Source organism: Aethalodelphis obliquidens, unplaced genomic scaffold (genome assembly GCF_003676395.1).
Source record: "Aethalodelphis obliquidens isolate GAN/ISIS:26980383/991018 unplaced genomic scaffold, ASM367639v1 scaffold3, whole genome shotgun sequence".
In the NCBI taxonomy this organism is placed as follows: domain Eukaryota; kingdom Metazoa; phylum Chordata; class Mammalia; order Artiodactyla; family Delphinidae; genus Aethalodelphis; species Aethalodelphis obliquidens.
Window position 1 is genome coordinate 17,808,291 of NW_020837947.1, and position 25,320 is coordinate 17,833,610.

The following is a 25,320-nucleotide window of genomic DNA, read 5'->3' on the forward strand; positions in this document are numbered from 1 at the left end:
TATTTCTACCATCTTCAGTATTATTTTTATTTCCTTCTGGATTTGAAATTAAAGGTCTTGAAACTACTCATCTACTGTTTTGGTTTTCTGAATTCCTAGGTTCCAGTGGGGTTGGGAGATGCTAAAATGTATGGGAATACTCAGGAGTACCACAAAGATTAGGGACTTAGGCACTAACAGAAGGAAGAACAAAAATATATTAGGGAAAACTGGAACCTACTATCAAAAGGGCTATCTTCTGGAGGCACACATAAATAGACCTGTAGCAAATTTAAAATAAGTGCTTTTCCAGAAGATGACTGCTACCAAAAAGCAGTGGTAAAATATATTACAATATGTGGCTAAAAGAATTATTATTTTTATCAGAAAACAAACAAGTCTAAAAATGCATATTGCTACAGAAAGAGAAGTTTTTAATTTGACTGTTTATTTTCTACATTGTAATAATTCAGAATGTACCAATCTTTTTTTAAAAAGTGGGCATTCATATTTTAAAGCAAACAATGAAACATTAGCAATAACTACAAAAGTACTCTTTTAGTATGCTACCAATTTAAAAAACAGTTCCTTTTTATTTCCCTAAATTTGCTGGTTAAGAACCTCTTAGGGTAGAATTGGGAGAATGCAGATTAATAAAGAAATACAAATTCCTAGGCCTCATCCAAAATTCAAACAAGGTCTTCCTAATATGTTCATAAGCACCCTAATAAAACCTTCATGGAGGGTCTGTATATATTACTTGTACAGAAAAAAGTTAACAAAGCAGGCTTGAGACCGCTATCCCTAGAAAGGTCAGCTTGTAAGATTAGCTCTCTTGGTTGGCAACTGGTAACTTGGCTTTCAAGACAGCTTCCACCATTCCAAGACTGATAAGGGTGGCACACTATGCTATATTATCTATACAAACAATATGGTTTATGACCAATCTCTGCTTTCCTTCTGAGCATCTAAAATTTTGGTACATGCTAAAGCAGAGGGTACCTGTGGACTGACATCAATACAAACTATGGACTTCTGGGCTCAGGTGAGCTTGGCTGGTAGATAACGTTTCACACATGTGGTAATAACTCATTGCTAGAGGAATTAAGCATGTCCTGTGTGACTCCACTGGGAGAAGACTGTCGGAAGCTTCAACCTGGCTCCCTCCAGACTTCACCCCATGTGCCTTTTCCCTGTACTGATTTTGCTTTGCATCCTTTTGCTGAGTCCTATGAGTCTTCCTAGTGAATCAAACTTGGGGTCATTTTGGGGACTCTGAAAACAATACTTTAATGTATAAAATTACCTTCTTAGAGTTCCAAGTGTTTCAGTACATATTATATATACATTAGCAACTTGCAATTGATAACTTTAAGATGACAACAGTTTAAAGTAAGTCCTATATCACTCACAAAATTATCTACTTTTTGGACTACTGGAGAAAAGAATACTCAGAAGATTATGTAACTTCATTTTCTCAAAGCTCATATTTGCAATTTCAACCGCAAATATAGTTATTTGAGATTTTATTTACCTGGTTGTTACAAATTATTTCTATATGTATAAATATTTAAAATTCAGAATGAAGAAAACCCATCCTTATCATCAAAAACAAACAAACAAATCCAAATGCAAACTCAAAACAGTTTACTGTGCATCACAATTTAGGTGGTATTTAAAAGGGATACATTCTTACCATGTGGAGTTATCGTCTGTACAGGCTTAGCAGGGGATCTCACATTCCATATAGTCAAAGTGCCATCTGAATGACTGCAAATAAATTGTTTTCCTTCATGATGCCAAGCAACAGAGTGGATAGCCTATAGAAGAGGGGTAAAGAATTCCAGTTTTAAAAACAAAATTTTATTTAAACACCAAGTTATTCATAATTAATTTTTCATTTTAAACTTTTTCTTACTTCCCAAGCTAATGTCAATAATGTTAATCTTAAATTCCCATAACTCAGTCCTCCTGTCATTATGAGATTTAATTTGGTTCTGACACTATTTTAATGATTTTTACTTTATTTACTCCTTAAGTGAACGTAAGGATAATATGATAGTGATATATGTATTATTGACAAGTTTAGGAAAACAAAATGTATTCTTACAATAAACAATAACTAAACATAAATTACCAAGCAATTATAATCAATATTCCATTGGAAAAACTAGTTGCATTGACAGATGAGAACAAATTTTAGAAATTAACTAAAATTTTAGAATTTTTAGACAAAAATGTACATTTGGAATTAAGGTCAATTAAAAATACCTCAGACTGAGCTTTAAGACAGGTTACCCATTTCTCACAGTAATTATTAAGGTGACTTTTAAAATCTGAAATTTATTTTATATGTCTGAGCCACTTAAAAACTATCTGAAAAATATTTTTTAAGTTTTAAACTTTTAAATTTATTTATTTAAAATTTATTTATTTATCTTTTTTAAAAAATTAAAACTTTTATAAAATTTTTAAAGGTTACTTTCCATTCAGTTATTACAAGATATTGGCTATATTCCCTGTGTTGTACAACGTTATACAATACATCCTTCAGCCTATCTTACACCCAACAGTTTATGCCTCCCACTCCCTGACCCCTAGATTGCCCCTCCCCAACCTCCCCACTGGTAACCAGAAGTTTGTTCTCTATTATCTGTGAGTCTGCTTCTTATTTGTTATATTCACTAGTTTGCTGTATCTTTTAGATTCCACATATAAGTGATATCATACAGTATTTGTCTTTCTCTGTCTGACTCATTTCACTTAGCATAATGCCCTCAAAGTCTATCCATGTTGCTGCAAATGACAAAATTCCATTCTTCTTTTATGGCTGAGTAGTATTCCATTGTATATATACACCATATTTTCTTTATCCATTCATCTCTTTATGGGCACTTTGGTTGCTTCCATATCTTGGCAATTGCTATGAACATTGGGCTGCATATATCTTCTAAGGAAACAATCCCATTTACCATTATATCAAAAAGAATAAAATACCCATGAATAAACCTACCTAAGGAGGCAAAACATCTGTATTATGAAAACTGTAAGATGCTGATGAAAGAAATTGAAGATGACACAAATAAAAAGATATACTGTGTTCTTGAATTGGAGGAATCAATATTGTTAAAATGATCATACTACCAAGGCAATCTACAGGTTCAATGCAATCCTTATCAAAATACCAATGGCATTTTTCATAGAACTAGAACAAATAATTTTAAAATTTATATGGAAACACAGAAGACCTTGAATAGCCAAAATGATCTTAAGAAGAACAGAGCTGGAGGAATCATATTCCCTGACTTCAGACTATACTACAAAGCTACAGTCATCAAAACAGTATGGTACTGGCACAAAACAGACACATAGCTCAATGAAACTGGATAGAGAGCCTAGAATTAAATCCATGCACTTATGGTCGATTAATCTATGAAAAAGGAGGCAAGAATGTACAATGGAGAAAAGACAGTCTCTTCAGTAAGTGATGCTGGGAAAACTGGACAGCTACACGTATGGTTTGGCCAACCCAATAAAAGAATGAAATTAGAACATTCTCCAACACCATATACAAAAATAAATTCAAAATGGATTAAAGATCTAAATGAAAGACTGGATACTATAAAACTCCTCGAGGAAAACATAGTCATAATACTCTTCAACATAAACTGCAGCAATATTTTGTTTGGATCCGTCTCCTAAAGTAAAGGAAATAATAGCAAAAATAAACAAATGGGACCTAATTCAACTTAAGGTTTTTCTACAGCAAAGGAAACCATCCACAAAATAAAAAGACAACCTACTGAACGCGAGAAAAATATCTGCAAATGATATGACTGGTAAGGGATTAATATCCCACATATTTAAACAGCTCATACAACTCAACATCAAAGAAACAAACAACCTGATTACAAAATAGGCAGAAGAACTCAATAGACATTCTTCCATAGAGGAAATGGAGATGGCCAACAGGCACATGAAAAGATGCTCAACATGGTTAATCATCAAGGAAACGCAAATCAAAACTACAATGAGATATCACCTCACACCTGTCAGAATGGCTATCATCAAAAGAACACAAATAACAAATGTTGGCGAGGATGTGGAGAAAAGGGAACCTTCATACACTGTCATTGGGAATGTAAATTGGTGCAGCCACTGTGAAAAACAGTATGGAGGTTTCTCAAAAGCCTAAAATAGAGTTACCATATGATCCAGCAATTCCACTCCTGGGTATATATCCAAAAAAACAAAAACATTAATTCGAAAAGATACATGCACCCCAATGTTCATGAAAAATATTTTTATATGACCAAAGTTTGCTACCCTTCAATTTTTTGTTCTGATATTATTTAAATTTTGTCTGTAAAAAATTTAAAAAGTCACTCTCCTACGTTCTCTTTAAATTACTTCTTTTTTATTCAAGTTGATACACTTCTTGTTCTTAATGGTCAACAGAATCTAAAAGCTATCCTACTAGAATGTCTTGAACTGCCAAGTGCAGCCCAAAAACCATGTAACTGGAAGTTAAGAGTTTTACTTACATACAAAGTCATCATTTAGTATCATCATTCAATGTCCATTTATTTGGGTTCCTCATATGCTTATACATTTAAGTTAAATAAAATAATTTAATGTTTATGGATCACATTTTAAAATTTAAATGATGATAGACAAAGACAATCAACTGTATTTTTATTTATTTATTTTATAAATTTATTTATTTATTTTTATTTTTGGCTGCGTTGGGTCTTTGTTGCTGCACATGGGCTTTCTCTCTAGTTGCGGCAACAGGGGGCTACTCTTGGTTGAGATGCATGGGCTTCTCATTGCGATGGCTTCTCTTTGTTGTGGAGCATGGGCTATAGGCACACGGGCTTCAGTAGCTGTGGCATGTGGGGCTTAATAATTGTGGCTCACAGGCTCTAGAGCTCAGGCTCAGTAGTTGTGGCACACGGGCTTAGTTGCTCCGCAGCATGTGGGATCTTCCCAGACCAGGGCTCTAACCCGTGTCCCCTGCATTGGCAGGAGGATTCTTAACCACTGTGCCACCAGGGAAGTCCCTCAGTTGTATTTTTAAATGCCAATATTTAATACAATGTTTTAGGGTCAAAGTATCTCTAACAAAATTCTAAATAAAATCTTAAAATAGTAATAAACTTATTCCAAAACATACACACGACATTCCATAAACTCAATCTTAGAATAAGCAATTTCTTGGACTTCCCAGAAGTCCATGGTGCAGTGGTTAAGAATCCACCTGCCAATGCAGGGGACATGAGTTCAATCCCTGGTCCAGGAAGATCCCACACGCTGTGAAGCAACTAAGCCCATGTACCACAACTACTGAGCCTGCACTCTAGAGTCTGTGAGCCACAACTACTGGGCCTGCATGCCACAACTACTGAAGCCTGCACACCTAGAGCCTGTGTTCCGCAACAAGAGAAGCCACTGCAATGAGAAGCCCGCACACCACAACAAAGAATAGCCCCTGCTCATTGCAACTAGAGAAAGCCCGCACACAGCAATGAAGACCCAAAGCAGCCATAAATGAATAAATATATTTATTTGTTTAAAAAAAGTTAAAATAAGCAACTTCTTAGTCGCCTTAATAGATGAAATTATTTCTGTAAAATATAAGTAATGTTAAGAAGCTATACACAAAGCTACTTAAATATATTTTTTTAAAGTGATAAAAGAAGTACAAGAGAGGTTTACAGTGTTATCTGGAACTTATAAATAAAAACATTCTAATCTTATCATATATAAAAATGTGTAACATATACATAAGTATATATATTATATAAAGAGAACTAATATTTCTACTTTGCTAAAGAAAACAATATACATCTTTGTTTAAGAGTACCTTTTATTTTTAAGATATTAAATTATTAAGCATTCCAAAAATAAATACTAGCTAATTACAGGGACCAATAGCTCATAATATTTTGGATAACAGAGAGAAACAAGTAACAGAAAATACCCTACAAAAAGAAATAGCCAAATGTGAACTTTTAAATACAACAAACATGCACAACTTTTCCCATTATTTCTGCAATGTTTAAAGTACAAATACAACTTGATAAAAGATTTCTTTTTTCCTAATAGTCTAATACCATTACTTGTAATACTACATATGTGCTACCCAAGTATATATATATATATGTAAACATAAATGTCAATAATGTGTATATAGTATAGTAAACTTTATGTATAGTAATGTATATACTATGTAAGTATAGTGTAAGTATATGTATACTGTGTAGTTGACTCTTGAACAACACGGGTTTGAATCATGCAGGTCCACTTATATGCAGACTTTTTTTTTTTTTTTTTTTTTTTTTCGGTAGGCGGGCCTCTCACCGTTGTGGCCTCTCCCGTTGCGGAGCACAGGCTCCGGATGCGCAGGTTCAGCGGCCATGGCTCACGGGCCCAGCCGCTCCACGGCATGTGGGATCCTACCGGACAGGGGCACGAACCCGTGTCCCCTGCATCGGCAGGCGGACTCTCAACCACTGCGCTACCAGGGAAGCCCAGGTTCTACTTTTAAGCAACTGAAATATGACATGCTTTTGTGTAGTTTTCTTCATGTTTCTTCTGCTTGGAGTTCATTGAACTTTTAAGATATCTGTATATTCTAGAAGTTTATAGGGTTTAAAGTCTTCATCAAATTTGGGAAACTTTGGGTCATTAGTTCTGTTAGTTAGTTTTCTGTCCACATGCTCCCTTCTGAGACTCCTACTACACATATATTAGTCTTCTTGAAGCTGTACCACAGTTCACTGATGTTCTGCTCATTCTTTGCTCATCTTTCATATTGAGTAATTTCTATTGCTATGTGTCTTCAAGTTAATCAAGCTTTTCTTCTGCAATATCAAATCTTCTAGTAAACCCATCCAGAGAAAATTTTTCATCTTCGACATTTTCCATCTCTAGAAATTACACTTGTGTTTTTGAAGTCTTGCATGTCTTTCCTCAACATTTTCATGCTTTCATTTACCTTTTAGAGCATATGGAGTCTGTTCAATATTTGTTTTATTATCCTTGTCTACTAATTATACCATCAGTATCATTTCTGAGTCTGTTTCTATTGACTCTATTTTATTCTCCTTTTGCATTATATTTCCTGCTTCTTTGCATGCCTCATAGATTTTTATCTGGATGCTAATCATTGTGAAATTTATGATGGGGGTTGTTATACTCTTTTAAAGATTTTTGAGCCTTTTTTCTGGGATGCAGTTAAAAATACTGCTTGGAAACAGCTTAGACTTTTTAAGGCTTGCTTTTAAGCTCTGTTAGGCTAGCTGAGCCAGCCTGTAATGCAGGGCTAGTTTGGCCCCACTACTGAGGCAGTACCTTTCTGAGCACTCTTCCTGATGCCCTGTCTACTACAAGCTTTCTCCATTCTGCTGGGAATGTGAACTACTCTCAGTCCTCTGTGTGCTATGAGAATTGTTCTACCTACTCCTTTCCAGTGGATCTTTTCCAAGCCTCACACCCATGCAGTAATCAGTATTCAGCTGAAGACGCAGGGTGAAGGGCTCCTTGCGAACTTTTAAAACTATCTCTAGGCAGTTCTCTACTCTCTGTTACCTTGTCTTATAAGCTATGGATATCTTCCCCAATTTCCCAACTCTGCCTCCTCAACTCAGGGAGACTGTTGGGCTTATTAAATTAGGTTCCCCCCTTCCCCCTTCATGGGCTGAGACCTGGAAGATCTCTCCAGGTCATAAGCTAAGGCAATTGAAGGGCTCACCTTGTTTCCCCTCTCTAAGGAATCCCGGTTCTACACTACCTGCTAATTTCTAAAAACTGTTCTTTCATGTATTTTTCCAGTGTATTTAAGGTGAGATGGTAAATTCCCTGTGACTCCATAGTGGCTAAAGCCAAGATAACTATTTAAATGACAAAAGCAAAACAAAAAAAAGTCAGTTTTTCAAATGTGCTTTCATTTTGACATAGGAAACAGCTCTACAGGCCAAATCTTCCAGAGAAATGACAAGAACTCTTTATTAAAAATATTGTTTTAAAATAATTTCAAGATCTTGATTGGTGAACCACAGAATACTTACTAACTAAAAAGCTTTAAATACAAAAAGTATACAGCTATGAAAGCAAAGGAAATTCTTTTAGTCAAGCTTAAAAGATAATACGCAGACATTTACAAAGTATTCCAAGTATTGCTACAGTTGCTCAAGGTAGTCTGCTTGAGTAACTGAAAGCATCGATATGAACACATGTCATATTTCTCAAAAACAAGCAAACAAAACCACTTACACAGTTCCTAGATCTATTCACTGAATTGGAAATTGTGAACACTCCTGGTACCCAAATTAGGGTCACTAGATACCATTTCACACTGAAAGAAGCCAGTTTCATGGAAAAAGATACTATAAATTTGGGACAGAAATATACAAGATTAATAGGTATACTTTGTTATAACAGATAGCAAGGAAGCTATCTAAGAGTATTATCACCAGAGGACTCGGGAAACAACTGGAAGAGATTCACTGACCAAAGATGGGACAATTTGAAAATCAATAAGGATAATAACTTCAGTGTACTGAAGCATATGAAATATGTTTAAATCTTTGAGTACATAGTGAAACAGAAAACAAGAACAAATTACCCATCATTAAGATTACTAGAGAACAACCCCTTTAGAGTAAATACTGAAATAAAAAGAAAGAATCAAGCATTTATCCTGCCTTTCCTATCTGAACTGTCCTACTATATAACCAAAAGAGTAGACAAGAAGTTTCTCTTTACTGAAGTGTCCCACAAAATAGAGAAGGAATTATAAAATTAGAACTTCCCTATTTTGCAACAACTACGCACTAATAGATCTAGGTCTTGAACATCACTGGCTGCTAATATCACAAACAGACACTAATATTCAACCTGGTAGAAGAACATCAGCATCATCTATGAAATAGTCCTGCTAAAAATGAAACTAAATATGATCATGCCTCAGTAAACCATCCAATTTATAGGAAGTCTGAGGGCAAAAAAAGACAAAATCGATCAATCACAGTCTTTATTTGGATCCTAAAGCAAGCAAACTGTAAATATTTACAGCATACTATCACTTGTATAAAATTTTAAAATAGCATACTTTATTAATTTGTTTGTAAATGCAGAAAATATCTCTGGAAGAATACATGAGAAACTAACATTGCGATATGAGGTAAGGGAACCGGATGGCCAAATGATAGGAGTTGCAGAGGTTTTTTTTTCTATCTTTTGACCTATTTTAATATATTATTTCATATATATGCAAAAACTGTGTGTTATTGCAATTAAAAAGGTTGCCTAAAAAAATCACTAATTAAGTTCTTAGAGAAGCCGTTCTGAGCTAGAGAAATGACAACAGCTTTTGGTTAGCAAAGATAAAGTTATTACCTCATCGTAGGTGTATCTGTAGTCTGCTTTCTTTGATTTGAGGTCCCATAACACTACTGTTCCAGATTCAAAGCCAATCAAAAGCTGTAATAAAAGAAAATGCCACATTACCTAGGAATGACATGAATCATATGAAACATTTATTTGCTGATAATAAAGATAATTATCATCATTCATATGCTTAAGGTATGAAATTATAACATAATTAAACATCTGCATTGCTAATTACTAATCTCATGGATGACATATGGGAATACTGCATTGCATATTTATATGCCTTTGATCATTAGGGATTCAACATATATCATACAACTGATTATTGAAAATGAAACAGTACCATTTTGAAGTCCAGAGGGTATATTTTCATTAATTAATATAAGTCACCAATAAAAATTAACATTTTCATGTGCTTTAAAGTTTACAGACTTTGCTAATTCAACACATTATCAGGCAATCTCATTTACTCATCTATATATTGATTAGTTCCAAATTATATCTAGCCTGGACCTCTCTCATGAGATTCAGACTTATAATTCCAGTGGCCACATGTTCACATATTTATTCCACAAGAACCTCAAAATAAATGTGTCCAAAGTGAATTCATTATTTTCTTCCCTACCTTCCTTTTCTGGTATTCCCTATTGCAGTGTCTCTCTCAGCATTCTTTTTTTTTTAATATTCATTAAGTCGCTCAGGCAAAAACCTTGGAGTCATCATTAACTCTAGTCTCTCCCCTACCAGGTAAAATCATCAAGTAATTTAAAAAGTACACTCTAATATCTCTCTAATTTACTTTCCTCCACCTCCAATGTCTCTCTCTTGGTTCAAGATACAAAAATCTCTTCTCTAGTCTCTGGTCTCTCTGACTCTCCAGTCTTGGCCCTTTTTTTTAACCCATTCCATATTGTAGCTAGGGTGATAGTTCTAAAATGCAAATCTGATCATGTAATGTAGCTTTTTGTTTAAAACTTTTTAATGCCTTACCATTATTTTTAGATCAAGTCCAAACTGAATAATCTGACCTACAAGATACATCATGGTCTGGCCTCTGCTCACCTCCCCAGCTTCATCCTTTTCCACATCCCTCTTACCCAATACATTCCATTATATCTTTCAGGTCATGCTCTCTCTTACCTTTACGCCTTTGCCCATGCTGTCACCCTAACTGGGCCACTCCATTCAAATGCCATCCTTTTTGCTGGACTAATCCTACTAATCCTTCATGTCATTTTAGCTATCACTTCTTCCTGAAAGTCTTCCTTGACCTACCAAATGTAAGCCAATGTCCTTCCTATGTGCTCCAACAGCAACCTGTACATTTTTTAACCTGAAGGGTCACTAGACAATAAAATAATGTCTTTTTCCTTATCTGAATTCTCTTGCAAACTGAAACACTGGTCTATTTAAGCAAGAACTGGTTTTACCTTGTTTACTACTATACCTCTAACATAAGACAGAAAGCCTGATATGTTGTAGGTACTTTTTTTGTGAATGAATACATTTTTTGTGAATGAATAAGTTCCGGAATGAAATACATGTTCTTGCCTCACAAACTCTCTACTGTTTACCACTTCCTGCACTGGCATTTTCCAAATCTCAGTATTCCCCCTGCTTGAAACCTTCTCCTTTTTAAATTCACTTTTATTCACTTTTTATTCACTTTTAAGCATTTAGTGTTGCTTCCTTGGGTAAGCCTACTCAATTCCTCTGGACAGACGGAGATGCTTCTTCTCTTACACAAGTAAATGCATTTTCATCTATATGTCTCTAGTATCTAATATACTGCCTAATGCATAGTAGCTATTCAATAAATATTTGTTTAATAAATATATGAATGATTGGTAGCTAGCCAATAACTGTTCATATGATCTGGAGATATGAACAAATTTGGGGGCAGACCCAGTAACTTTAACTAAATTGCAACTTAGTGGATTTCAGACTACGGGGACATTTGGAAGAACGAGTCATTGAAACTAACAAAATAGATTTTCCCACCTTGGTAGGAAGTACATTTAATTTTCCTAACATAAACTCTTCTTTCTTCGGCAATCTGAAATACATACTCTTTCTGGAAAAAAAAAACAAAACTGGTATTTGTTTCCTTTACCTTTTTCTAGTCCTTCTAAATATCTTGGACATGTATATGGCATTTTCTGATGGGGGAAGTAAGAGAGGAACTTCAGGAATAAGCAAAGAGATGGAAAAATATAAAATTTAAGAAGTGATATACAGTATAAACAATACTGGATTGCTTAGGACACAGGTAACTTAAGCTCTAGCCTGAGATCTGCCACTTAGTAGCTATGTAACTTAAAAAAAAAATTTTACCCATCCAGATCTTAATAACATAAGAGGGTTAAAGTAAACTTTAACCTCTCTAGCCAGCTGTATCTTCCTAAGAATGTTAGAAATCTGTGCCAATAAGTTAAACTTTAATCCCTACAATCTCCTAAATATTAAAAAATAGAAGAACTAACTGAAGGATGTGGTACTTATAAATAGAAAATTGCACAACTAAGGTGCTAATAAATTTGGAAGTGAGAGAAAGCATTTTATGTTAGGATTATCAGGAAAGGTATCATGAAAGATATGTATTTAATCTGAGTCTCAAGATGTGAGTAGGAATTCAGCAGAGAAAGAACAGTGGGAAAGAATTCCAAACAGAGGGACTTATATAAATAAGGGATGGAGATAGTAAAGAGCAGCTCACATTTGGGCAACAATAACTATTTGCTTCAGCATAGCATTCAGGTAAAGATGTTCTCAAAGACAATGAAACCTAGGGCTATGTTTTAAGGAAGCATTGTTTTGCTTGTTAGATACTGTGGAACCACTGAAAGCTTTTGAACAGGAAAGCAGTAAGATTAAAATGGCACTCTAGGAAGATTGATCTGGAAATGACTCAAGAATGGGTTGGAATGCCTTGAACTGCAGTGGTCATAAGGAGATTGAATAGAAAAGACACTGCAATGGAAGGACTGAAATGACTTACTGACTGATTCAACGTAGAAGAAAGGGAAGTTTTCAATTCTTCCACCAGGTCTCCCACCCAAAGATTGGCTTTTAGACAATTATCTTATACCAAAAATAAGTAAGTAAAGTGAAGATATAGGTTACTGTAACTTGCTTCATGTAGTTTCTCTCAAACCATACAATTGTATGATATAGGCTAGCTCTAAACAGTACCGCTATCCTTTTGTTTTCCCAGTATTAACAGAACAGTGTTAACACAACATATAGGCTCTACCATTCTCACTAACTGAGAAAAGGAAAAACCCGAATAAACTTCACAAAATCCAGAACTTTCATTTCACTGATTTCTGATAGTGATTAACTTTCTGGTACTGATGTAGACTAATTTTCATGAAATTTTGTAAGTAGAAAAAATATCATTAAATAGAACTACTGAGAGATTGGTTTGAATTAGGAAGTAGAGATTCATGGAAAATAAAATTTTATTATTATTCAGAGTACTAATGAACCTAAATTAACAATAGCTAGGTAATGACTGCATGAAACTGGTTTCAAGTATAAAAAAATTAAGTATTATTTTAAAAAAGTCTATATTGATCTGAGCTATTTATGGAGAAAAATTTAGGGGAGAGAGATACAGAGACAACTCTAACATAAGATGTTATGTGATAAGTGCTATAAAAATTGTTTAACTAGTGTAAAAAAGAATTCAAGACCAAAAGAAAATGGTTTTTGTCAGGATTATCAGAAAATAAGAGGAATTATTCTAAATAAGCCAAAAACAAGTTAACAACCTTTAACTGTATTTATTAAATTTTACTTGTTTTAGAGATTTCTTCTTTAAAATGTAAGTATTTTAATTTTCACTTGTTCTTCATAATGCATAAATAAGCAATTAAGTATATATGATATACAACCTTTGTTATCAATCTCAACTTTGCAGAGTAAGTGTAGTTCTGGAATGGTTTGCATATTTAAAAAATACAAAATTCATGCATTTAAGTAATAAATATATATATTTTTAAAAATCTACCTTTCCTTCATCCATTGGATTATCACTTATATGGACGACAGGTCCTGGGTGAGATTTAGATGACCTAAAAGAAAAAAAGTTAAGATGTTTTTTCTCAAGTAAAAATTGCAATACTATTACATACTCATTACAATAAGAATAATGAATGGAAAATAAAGATATATTTACAAAGGTTGAAAACATTTCAGCAAGTGATCAGTAACAGATATATAGTTCTCAATATGGATCAAAATAGGAATCAGGAAGAATAGTGACTCTCACATTGATATAAGTCACAAAAATTTTAAACTATGTACACTTGGGCTTCCCTGGTGGCGCAGCGGTTGAGAGTCCGCCTGCCGATGCAGGGGACATGGGTTCGTGCTCTGGTTCGGGAAGATCCCACATGCCGCGGAGCAGCTGGGCCCGTGAGCCATGGCTGCTGAGCCTGTGTGTCCGGAGCCTGTGCTCCGCAACGGGAGAGGCCACAACAGTGAGAGGCCGTGTACCGCAAAAAAATAAAAAAAATAAAAAAATAAAAAAAATTATGTACACTTTCTGTATAGGAAAGAATCTTTAATTTTGTATTTTAGCACAGAAAATTTATTCTCATGGTAGAATTCTCAAAGTTAATATTTTAAAATAAAGCAGCATCTAAAATATTGCTATCTTTATTTTACTAAATTCTAGCCTCCAGTTGGGGCATCTCATCTAGTTACACACTTCATACCAAAAATAAGAAAAATTCCATTATGGCTTTTTAAAAATCAACAAAATAATGCCACCAATATTTGCTCAGAGAAAAAAGAAGTCATACAGATAAGAATGTAGCTGAACTGATGTCTATAGAGTAGAAATAAGCAGAAATAACCCATTCATAAACTCTAAGAGTTGAGAGACCAGTCTACTTCATTGAGAGCCACTTGTGAAACCACACAGACACCTGCACCAGGCCTCCCCGCTATATGTTGTGATCAACTCAAAGAACAGACCTAGAAAACCTTGTTCCAAGGGACTGAGAAATAACAATGTTCCTGATAAAGGAAGGAAAACCAAACTTAATACACCATTACAGCTGCAACAACACATTACTTAGGAGATAATGCCACAAATTTATCCTTATGTCAAATTCTGTGGAATGCAACAATATGGAACTATTTGTTTAAAAACAAGAAGAAATGGTGAAAATGAACCTTGCCAATATCCTTAAATTCTGATTTTTATATCTAAATAATATATGAAAAAAATAAGAGAAAGAGATAAGATTCTAAGACAGTGAAAAGTTAGCACTAAAGATCCTTAGGGCCCTATAGCACAACACAGTTTTTGTTGTCATTACTGTTAAATAAAAGCAATCATTACCATATCAAAACTAAGGAAAATTAACTGTCAAATTAATTCTGCAATGTTACACTATAAACATTTACATTATATTTGGTAATTACTAAAACATAGCAAGTAGTGGTTTAGATCAGTGTTTTCTAAACATTGGTGGCAACTTGTTAGTGGGTCATGAAATCAATTTAGTGGGGCATGACCAAGCATTTGAAAGAAAAATAATTAGATGATAAATGAACAGAAAAAAATCTGGAATGTTTTTCACCTAATAAGAATAATGGTTTTATTAAACTTGTGCTATAGCTTATATATATGTGAACATATTTATATATAATACGTATATGTATCTATACAGATATATGTAAAGCATTTAAATTTTCAAACTGCCAATGGGGCAATACTTGCAAAAGGCTGATAAATCTGTATTTAGTATTAAAAATTTAATTCTATATTTACTAACTAGCTATTACATAATATTATCATATATGGTACTGATAGTTTCAGATATGGAATATTTGCTCAAACTCACAGTTCAATGGCTTTATTCCACATAATGACGTAGCCTGAGAGTGTGAAGGACTCCACATTGACAATATGTATATTACCTCGTTCAGTGCCCACATAGAGCCACTTACTCTGGAAAGGCAGATGGCAAAACGTAACCCTGCAAGAGAAAATATATCCAAAAAGGAAATCAGAAAAATATCTGGTAAACTTTATTAACTGTATTAGAGGGTTAATAATGACATATACAATTTAGGAAAAGCAAAAAAAGATACAACCATCAGATTTATCAACTCACTGTAGTTAATATTCAATTATGCTAATTCAACTTTAATGTCAAATATAAGTCCTTACAGTAAATAGACAGCATAACCTGACAGAAAGAAGATGAGTTTTGACATTAGTATGTGTTTCAAATCTGGCTATGTCATTCACTGTGTTACTTCAGACGTATGACAAATGTAACTTTTAAAGCCACGAAGTGAGTCTAACACATCACCCCTAGGTACTACCGTATTTCTCAGAAGTTATTAACCACACGAATCCATCTTGGTACCTGTGCTGACTACTCCCTCTATGCAAAATGCTCCTCCTCCTGTTCTTCTCCTGTTCAAGATTTAGTTAAAATGCCACCTTCACTCAAATTGATATCTCAACACTTTTGTATCTCTATCAGGCTTGCCTTGTAAGAGAGTCTACCTTCCTCACTAACTTGTAAGCCTTTGGAAGGGCTAAGATCCTCTGTACTTAGGCTTAGACACTGATATTGGAATATACTCAAAACTATCTCCTTCTAAGTCCTGATGATATAAAAGTCCTTCATTGATACATTATAATAATTTACATGCATGTATTAAACTTTATAATCATTCCAACAATGTCTAACATTTTCTATATAAGCTTAGTTGATAACAAGGTTAAGAATGGAAAATACCTTGTCCTTTTTGTAGAACTTATTTTTAGGAAAAACAAATAAAGATAGTATGTTATGAAACCATATAATGCTCATTTATTTCAGACTACCTATTGTGTCTCTCAAAATATACTATTTAAAATTTTAATGGAATAGCCCTTTCAATAATACACAATGATGATAATCACTGCAGAACCCTCAAACTGACAGCAGTCATTAGGCAAGATATAGCATACAGAACATTTGCTATTCCCATTAACATAATTTCATTACAGAGAATTTTCAAGATGAACACACTTCAAATAAATACATGCAACTCATGGTCTCACTAATTCCTAGAGTTAATGTTCATTTAGATAATTACTTAAGGTTCATCATCTATATTTTTTGTTGAGTGTTTTATATGATAGCATGTCATCTTTCCAAAGGGTTTATGTAAATTTAACAAAGCAAAGAAATGACTACTGAATCAAAAAAACATCTTATAGTACCTTATTACTTCACAAGGCAGTAAGTCCACAGTACCTTTATGAAAACTTTAGGGCCATATAGGTTTCAGAATTCAGAATTTTCCACATTTTACCAAGGTACATAGTAAGTATTTACATATTACCTAATATGGTGGTAGCACCTTGTAAACACACTGATTATTTCTGAGGTATAATTTTTGGCAGTTTCTTTTACTTGAGATATAATTGTCCTATAACTTTAGTTTCAGTTGTACAACATAATTCAATATATGTATGTATTACGTAATGATCACCACAGTAAGTCAAGTTAACATCCATAGCCACAGGTATAGTAAGAATTTTCTTCTTCCTGTGACGAGGACATTTAAGATCTACTCTCTTAGCAAAGTTCAAATACATAACACAGTGTTATTACCTATAGTCACTGGAGGTTTCTTAAAAAGTTACACCTACCATATGATTCACCCATCCCATTCCTAGGTATTTACCCAAAAGAAGGAAAGCATATGTCTACACAAGACCTGTACACAAATGTTCATAGCAGCTTTGCAACAGACCCAAACTGGAAATAACCCAAATGTCCTTCACCAGGTAAATGGATGAAAAACTTGTGTTATATACTTAGAATATTATTCAGCAGTAAATAAGGACATGCATACAACATACAACATGCATACATGCAACACCAATGAATCTCAAAATCCTTAAGATGAGCAAAAGCCAGACAAAAAAGACATATTTTATCATTCCACATACAATTTATATGCAGTAGAAAATGCAAACTAAGCTATTGTAACAGAAAGCAAATCAATGGTTGCCTGGATTGTGAGGGTAGAGGCCAGTAACAGAAGAGGGGAGAGATTACCACAAGGAAACATTTTGGGGTGATGGGTAGGTTCATTATCTTGATTGACAGTTTGGTGACAGTTTCATGAGTGTATGTGTCAAAACTTATCACATGGCTTATTACTTTAAATATGTACAGTTTATTATATGTCAATTATACCTAAATTAAGCTATTTTAAAATGTTTTGTTTTCAGATATTTGTGGCTTTAGGAATTATGAAAAATAAGACTGTGACTCTGATTAATACATAGGCACAAGCTCTGGAGTTAAACTGCCTGGATTTAATTTCAGCTCTGTCACTCACTAGCATGTGGCCTTCGGTAAACCATTCAGTCTCTCAGAGCCTCAGTTTCCAAGTAGTAAAGCACATCTACCTTAGTGTTCACCTGAGGATCAAATAAGACAAAGCATGGTAGATGCTTAAAATGGGGCCTGACACAGGTAAGTGCTCAATAAATGTTAGCTAATTATTATAAAAAACTAAGTGATACTCTACCAGTTAGAAGTTATAGGGCAAATTTTAATGACATGAAGAAAATAAGGTACAATAATAGCATGCCAGATACAAAATGAACAATGCAATAAATATCATAAAAACAACTATTTCTGGTACTTCCCTGGTGGTCCAGTGGTTAAGAATCCATCTTCCAATGCAAGGGACAGGTGTTCGATCCCTGGTCAGGGAACTAGCTCCCACACGCATGCCACAACTAAGAGTTCGAATGCCACATCTAAGGAGCTGGCGAGCCGCAACTAAGGAGCCTGCCTGCCACAACTAAAACCCAGAGCAACCAAATAAATATTAAAACAAACAAAACCCAAATATTTCATTTGAAATGTGCCTTAAACTAAAACATGAATAGAGCTCAAATATTCTGAAAATTCAAAAATAATTTCAAAATAAATAAGTCAAAATAATGACAGTTTGATTTTAAAAAATCAGAAATATCCAACTTCCTGATCTGTTCTGCTATTTTGCAATTTCCCATTATTCTTCAAAAAACAGTAGTTACTGGCTTAATACAATTACATGATCCATCTTTGATTTTAATACTAACAAAATTATTTAAATAATGTGTTTACAAAGTTTGAACTTATCTCCTTAAGGGCAGACATTTTGGATATCTCATACAATATTTTCTGTTCCTAGCACAGCAATACCATACTGCAGCTGTTTCTCAAATATTTAAAGAAATGAAGAATAAATTTTTTACTGTTCAGAAAAATATCTAGAACTTTTCCCTAGGCTCACTTTTTCAATATGAGCTGCCATAGTAAGATTTTTTTCCCCAGTCAACTATAAAACCAACTTACATTGCTGGGAAATTTTAAGCAACTTCATGTTTTAATCTTTATCCTATTTGATATTTAACATATTAAGCAGGAACTTAAACTGTTTACTTACTGATCTGACACGAAGACTTTAATACTGTCCCTAGAATGAGTCTTGTACACTTTAAAAAAAAATACGAATCATAGGAGTGTATTTGTACAATGCACCACCAAATTTAAAAATTACTCTGTTACATTATTACCATCATTATTTGAGTCAACCGAGAAGGAGGAAAGTCAAATAGTTTTTATCACAATTAACTTGATAATTTATTAACTAGCAAATTTTTTTGTTGTTGTTTTGTTTTGTTTTGTTTTGTTGGCGGTACACAGGCCTCTCACTGTTGTGGCCTCTCCCATTGCGGGGCACAGGCTCCGGACGCGCAGGCTCATCGGCCATGGCTCACGGGCCCAGCCGCTCTGCGGCATGTGGGATCTTCCCGGACCGGGGCACGAACCCGTGTCCCCCGCATCGGCAGGCGGACTCTCAACCACTGCGCCACCAGGGAAGCCCTTAACTAGCAAATTTTAATGGGTAATGAACAAGTTGGATTAGGAATAGTGAGAAAAATAAAATTCCATGCTGCAATCAAATAAAATAATACCATGCCAGTGATTTAGGGAAAGGCCAATAAGAAAATGTGGTCCCCCAAAACATATTGCTAAAAAAAGCAAGTCAATCAACATGCCCTACCAAGAACTGCAAGATTCTAAATTTGGGGCAATTTAATCAGTCAGTTGCCAAAACATAAAACTGGTGGTTAACACAAACTAGACTTTACTTATTATAATTAAGAGTGTCTTTTCAATCTGTTATATAAACATGACCTTATTTCCTTGTTTACAAAATAAGAATCTTAGCCTCCTCTGTTGAAAATTGAGAATATATAACTAAGTAAGCTTTTATGTAATAATTAAATTGATGAAACTATTATATTAATTGATTATTTAAAAGGAATAACGTATATTAGCAGACTTAAAACTATATACACAAATTAAAAACTATATACATATATTATGTACATGTCTGATACGTACACATATACATATAGAGAGATTTGTTGTTATTTAATGAATCTAAGAAAGTGATGCATGATAGAAATCTAACATTTTTCAGTAAAAGTAGTCATGAAACAGGGCTTCCCTGGTGGCGCAGTGGTTGAGAGTCTGCCAGCCTTTGCAGGGGACAAGGGTTCGTGCCCCGGTCAGGGAAGATCCCACGTGCTGCCTAGCGGCTGGGCCGGTGAGCCATGGCCGCTGAGCCTGCGCGTCCGGAGCCTGTGCTCCGCAACGGGAGAGGCCACAACAGTGAGAGGCCCGCGTACCGGCGGGGCGGGGTGGGGCGGGAAGGGGAAAGACTGCAGGAAAACTTTTTAGGAATGCAAGTGCATGTATCATGAAGCTAAAACATTACCTTAGATTAAAAACAAATTCACGGACTTCCCTGGTGGCGCAGTGGTTAAGAATCCGCCTGCCAATGCAGGGGACATGGGTTCGATCCCTGGTCCGGGGAGACCCCACATGCCGCGGAGCGACTAAGCCCGTGAGCCACAACTACTGAAGCCCGCATGCCTAGAGCCCGTGCCCCGCAACAAGAGAAGCCACCGCAATGAGAAGCCTGCGCACCGCAGTGAAGAGTAGCCCCCGCTCACCACAACTAGAGAAAGCCCGCACGCAGCAACGAAGACCCAACGCAGCCAAAAATAAATACATAAATAAATAAATTAAAAAACAAAAACCCCAAATTCATGACTATTGTTTTTCACGCACTTTTATTATAAAGATTAATTTTTATTTTAATGTGATAAAGATTATAATAAATGACAGTGACTTCAGTTTTTACTGATACCAGGAGACCAAGTTAATTTAAGCTTATGTGCTGACATTATTAAGGCAAAAGGTTATACCAAAAATAATTTATAATACATATAGTTGAGATCACATGGAAAACATTAAAACTCCGTGAACACTAATAAGGTTATATATTATAAGAATGGCATATTAAATTGAGACTGATAAGGTACTTTAAAATGGACAAGTTAAGCCAAAAAAAGGGGGTGACTGAAACCAATATAACAGAAATACACAGATGATAAAGTTGCATTCCCTCAGTGTGTCACTAAATGGAGCTGCATTCCGAATCCCTATACTGGACTTAGACACAGATATACTTATCCTACTCAAAGTGTTACTGGGAACACAATAATTTTTATACTTGCTTGAAGGACTTTAAAAAAATGTATAACATGCTAAGTTTTAGGGAGTGATACGTATATCCTATTCACTATCCTTAGCAGCAGTTTTTCAAATACTATGTAGTCAACAAGCTCCATATTAGGAAGATTTACTATCACCAATTTTCTTTAGCAAAAGAACATGCACAGCCTCCTATGTTGAAATTAATCATCCATAAGCAAGGGCATAATACACAGATGATTACAACTTTACAGTTTAATCCATAGAAAGAAATATGAACCAATAAGCTCTTCTACGTGCCTATACCACCATTGATCAGCCCGACATGACAGGAAATATGTCATCACTTTTATAGTCTCAGCAAAATCACACTATCTTGCACCTAATAAGTACTCAATAAATATTTGTTAAATGGACAAATGAACTATAAAAATTTGTGAGGATTTATTATTTTAATTAACAATCAGATATTCTTTTTAAAAACATCTTTATTGGAGTATAATTGCTTTACAATGTTGTGTTAGTTTCTGCTGTACAAAAAAGTGAATCAGCTATATGTATACATATATCTCCATATGCCATCCCAGCTTGCATCTCCCTCTCACCATCCCTATCCAGAGTTATCTTTCAAAGCCAAGAGAGGTCACACACACCATTATCTTACTTGAAACTCTAATGGCTTCCTAACTTCTACCATAATGCTTCTGAAGTAATATTTAGTGACACACTGTGGTACAAATGTCTGAGAGAGGGGGTTATAGATGTAAAGTGTGCTGGATTTGGTCAACTGATATTCAGCAGCCTCTCCCATATCCTCCTACATGCCTTCTTGTACTGCAGATGCTAGAAAGCTAAAACCTACATTTACCAGACACTCCTACAACTGGAATTCTAGATGAAATTAAGTGTCTACTAACTGAATGTGCTTAAGATTTATAAGCAGAAGTGAGGCAGAGACCATCTTCCTGCTGTTTCCGCTGACAAGAATGTTCATGAAAACCTGAGAGGAAAGAGGCACTAAGACATAGCAGTGGGGACCAGATACAGCATTCCCAGATCTACTCCTTAGATGCACATGGTGAGACGCAGTTGTATGGCAGGAATATTAAGTTCTAAAACTCAATAGTTCTAGCACACTTCCAAACATTTTATAAACAGCTATATCCTTGAATTAAATCCCTTTATGCTAAAAATATCTACAGTGCTTTCTGTTCCTGTGTTGAACCCTGACTAATACAGCAAAGAAATATACCATATCTGCTACTTATCTATGATAGTTTATAGGAACCAAAAAAATACCCGCTTATAATGTATCTTGTTCAGACAACATTATTCATTTAATGTTTTAAAGTTGGAAAAAGGTTAAGAATAACTTTCTTATAATCGCATAAAACGCTTTTCAAGAAGTAGACCTTGTCCTTGTTTCCAAAATTATCCTATCATTGTTAGACACCTAACAATGTCTAACAAGATACAGTTCCCAAAACACGTGAGACTGCTTTATGACTTAGTACATCTGAACATAATGGAAATTCCCTTTCCCCTTCGTCAGTGTAGGAAATTACTACTAACTCTGTAAATCTGATCATATGGGCTCCTTTGTAATGCTTTATCTAAAATTCCCCAAACATGGTGATATGTCCTTTTTCTGGTTAATCTTCAAAATTTCATAAGGAAATTTCACTACATTTATATCACGTTTTCCATTGCATTGTAATTCGTCATTTCATCTACCTTAGACAATTATAACTTCCATATCTTTCTGGAATTGATGACAGTATTTGCATGAACCAGAATCCTAATCAATGTTTATCAAGTGAACTAATGCAAAAGAAAATAAAAAAGCAAATATTAGATACTTTTCTTAAATTAATTGTACCTTACACTGTTATTAGATGAAAATTTAAGTTTGCATCAATGAACATGGAAATATATTAAAACAGCAGTCAGCTGAAAGCAATTTATAAATCTGTTCAAAGGATTTCCTTTTTATTTGTAGTCCCACATATCTCTTCTAATAAACTGTCACAGCTACTTTAGAAAAATCTTCATCACATCTATAACACAGCAGTACAATGTAATAAATATTTCAAAAAATAAGCTTCAGAGATTTTCGAAGGTCATTTTACATTTGTATTGATTTACTATATGCTTTATCAATTACATCTCAATTTTTACAAAACATTTAAGAACTTTTGGAAATATGCCAAATAAATCATGGTATTAACCTTCCTTGTGAAATGAGACCTTACTGTAACATCATCAATGGCTATCAAGAAAACTGAGTATCAGTAAGTAAAACAGTAAATATCAAATAGGAAAACAGTATATGTCGACTACAGAAATAATAAATAACATCTGAAAAAAAAACCAAACAAACTGTTCCTTGTTGTATGGGGGGTTTCTTTAAGTTCTGTTTTCAATGATATTATCTTGAGGAATGAAGATGAGAGTGTTTTTATATAACAAATGCTATGATAAACAAAAGCAATCTGGTACTCATCAGCAACTGTTAGCTATACTTTTTTTCCATTTCTATATTAGATTGCTCTTTACTGTTTGGATAAGTATACTCTATATATCTTCCAGTCTATGGCTTGATTATTAAAGAAGTTTCTCTCTCTCTGTGTATATATATACACACACATAAATATTACCCTATTTGTACATTTATGCAAACTTACTATCTCAGTCATTTTTTATTAGTTTTTATTATGTTTGTCTCCTTTAAAATTTACTCTTTCCATAAGTCATATTAACAGCCTGGAACAACATATTCTTCCATATTTTTTCTCCGTGTTCATTAAATACACATAAGACAACATAAATTTGGGGTGGGGAGGGAGTCATTGTTTTTAAAAAGAGTACTGTACAAATTATTCTGAATCTTGTGTTCTTATGCATCAGCACCTGGTGGATGGGGTTTGTCTTTTAACTTTATGGTAAGTGTGCTTGTTGTACAGAACTTTTAATCCTTTCCTTTTTAGCTTGTGAGTTTTTTTGTATGCTATTTAAGCACACCTGGCTCAGGTCTTACAGATATTCCCTGTGTCACTTTCTTACAAGTTTTAATTTTTCTGTGTTCATTTCGCATTTAAGTCTTTAACTGGCTTGCAATTTACTTTACTTATGAGGTAGGGACCACTTTTCCTTATTTAGATAAGAGTTGTCACAGCATCTTTTGTTTATTGCATTCTTTTTGTTTGTAATGCCACCTCTGTCATATATCAAGTGTGTGTGATCTCGCTCTATTCATATACATGTTTCTGGAGTCCATTTACTGTGTTTTCATTCATTTCTCTTTCTCTTGTAATCACTGTACCATTTTAATTTCTATACCTTTATAATAATTTTTGATATTTAATAAAATAAGCCCCATCATCTTTCTTTTTCAAAACTGTCCTGGTTGCTCTGAGCCTTTCTTTTTTCCAAATGAATTTTAGATCAGCTTATTTCCAAATGAATTTTAGATCAGCTTATTAAGTCCAATGAACAATGGTGTTAAAATTTAGATTGAAATACTACGGAATTTATAGATTTGGAGAGGAGTGACATTTTAAAACTTGAGTATTCCTTCCTCTGAAGCTCTCCATTTGTTTAAATCTTCTTTTATTCCTTCAATAAAGTTTTAGTACTTTCTCCACACAGATCGTATACATTTTCGCTAGTGTTATTTCTAGGAACACTGTAACCTTTGTTGCACGATCTGTGCTTTTTTTCCCTTTTCCTTCCATCTACTTTCAAACTTTGTGTAATTATGCTTTATGTATATCTTTTATAAACAGTTTAATAGATGTATTTTGTTGTTTTTTAATCCAATCTCAAAATCTCAGTAGATGATTTTAGTATATTTACAATGATTTTCATTACTGATATAGTTGAACTAAGTTTTTAACCTTATTTAAACATCCTTTTTCTTTCTATCATTTTATCTCTTTTCCTGACCCTTATTTATTTTCTTCATTTCCTTCTCTAATGGTTTTAATATTATATATTTTCTATCTTAGCAGTTACTCTTACACTTCTAAGACACATCTAACTTTACAGCTTCCTAACAAAGTCTGAAAGAATGAGTATTGCGGGGGGCTTAGTGTCAGATAAATGTTATAGTTTTTGAGTTCTTTCATAGCTGACAATGTTAGAATATAGCTCAAAAAGGTATTTCTAATTTTATTGGTTATGTCAGAAGTTAGACCTTTCAACCTAAAGATATTTTAGCTCCAGAAAACTTTCTTCACTTGTGCCTCTGATCACTACTTCTCTCCCCATTGTTCTGTTTTCTCCCGCCTTCTCCACCCAAAAGATCCCTGCAATTCTTGGGCTGAAATCTCCATCTTCTGCCTTTATCTTATCA

General features: G+C 34.2%; 1 protein-coding gene across 11 annotated transcripts in view; it reads right to left on the bottom strand.

Annotated features, from left to right (window-relative positions):
• The window catches only part of STXBP5 (syntaxin binding protein 5), a 166,625-nt gene that overhangs the window by 101,982 nt on the left and 39,323 nt on the right, over positions 1 to 25,320 (bottom strand). For 10 of the 11 annotated variants that reach the window (XR_003428195.1, XM_027083981.1, XM_027083954.1 and 7 more), the window contains 4 exons: positions 15,234 to 15,368; positions 13,388 to 13,451; positions 9,382 to 9,465; positions 1,676 to 1,799 (listed from right to left, as the gene is read on the bottom strand). Coding sequence is in view for 10 of the 11 variants with exons in the window: in XM_027083981.1 (XP_026939782.1) it covers positions 1,676 to 1,799; positions 9,382 to 9,465; positions 13,388 to 13,451; positions 15,234 to 15,368 (407 nt within the window). In the remaining variant the exon portion in view is untranslated. Of the gene's footprint in view, positions 1 to 1,675; positions 1,800 to 9,381; positions 9,466 to 11,376; positions 11,450 to 13,387; positions 13,452 to 15,233; positions 15,369 to 25,320 lie in introns of those variants that run through there. The other variant, XM_027084013.1, reaches the window with a different exon arrangement.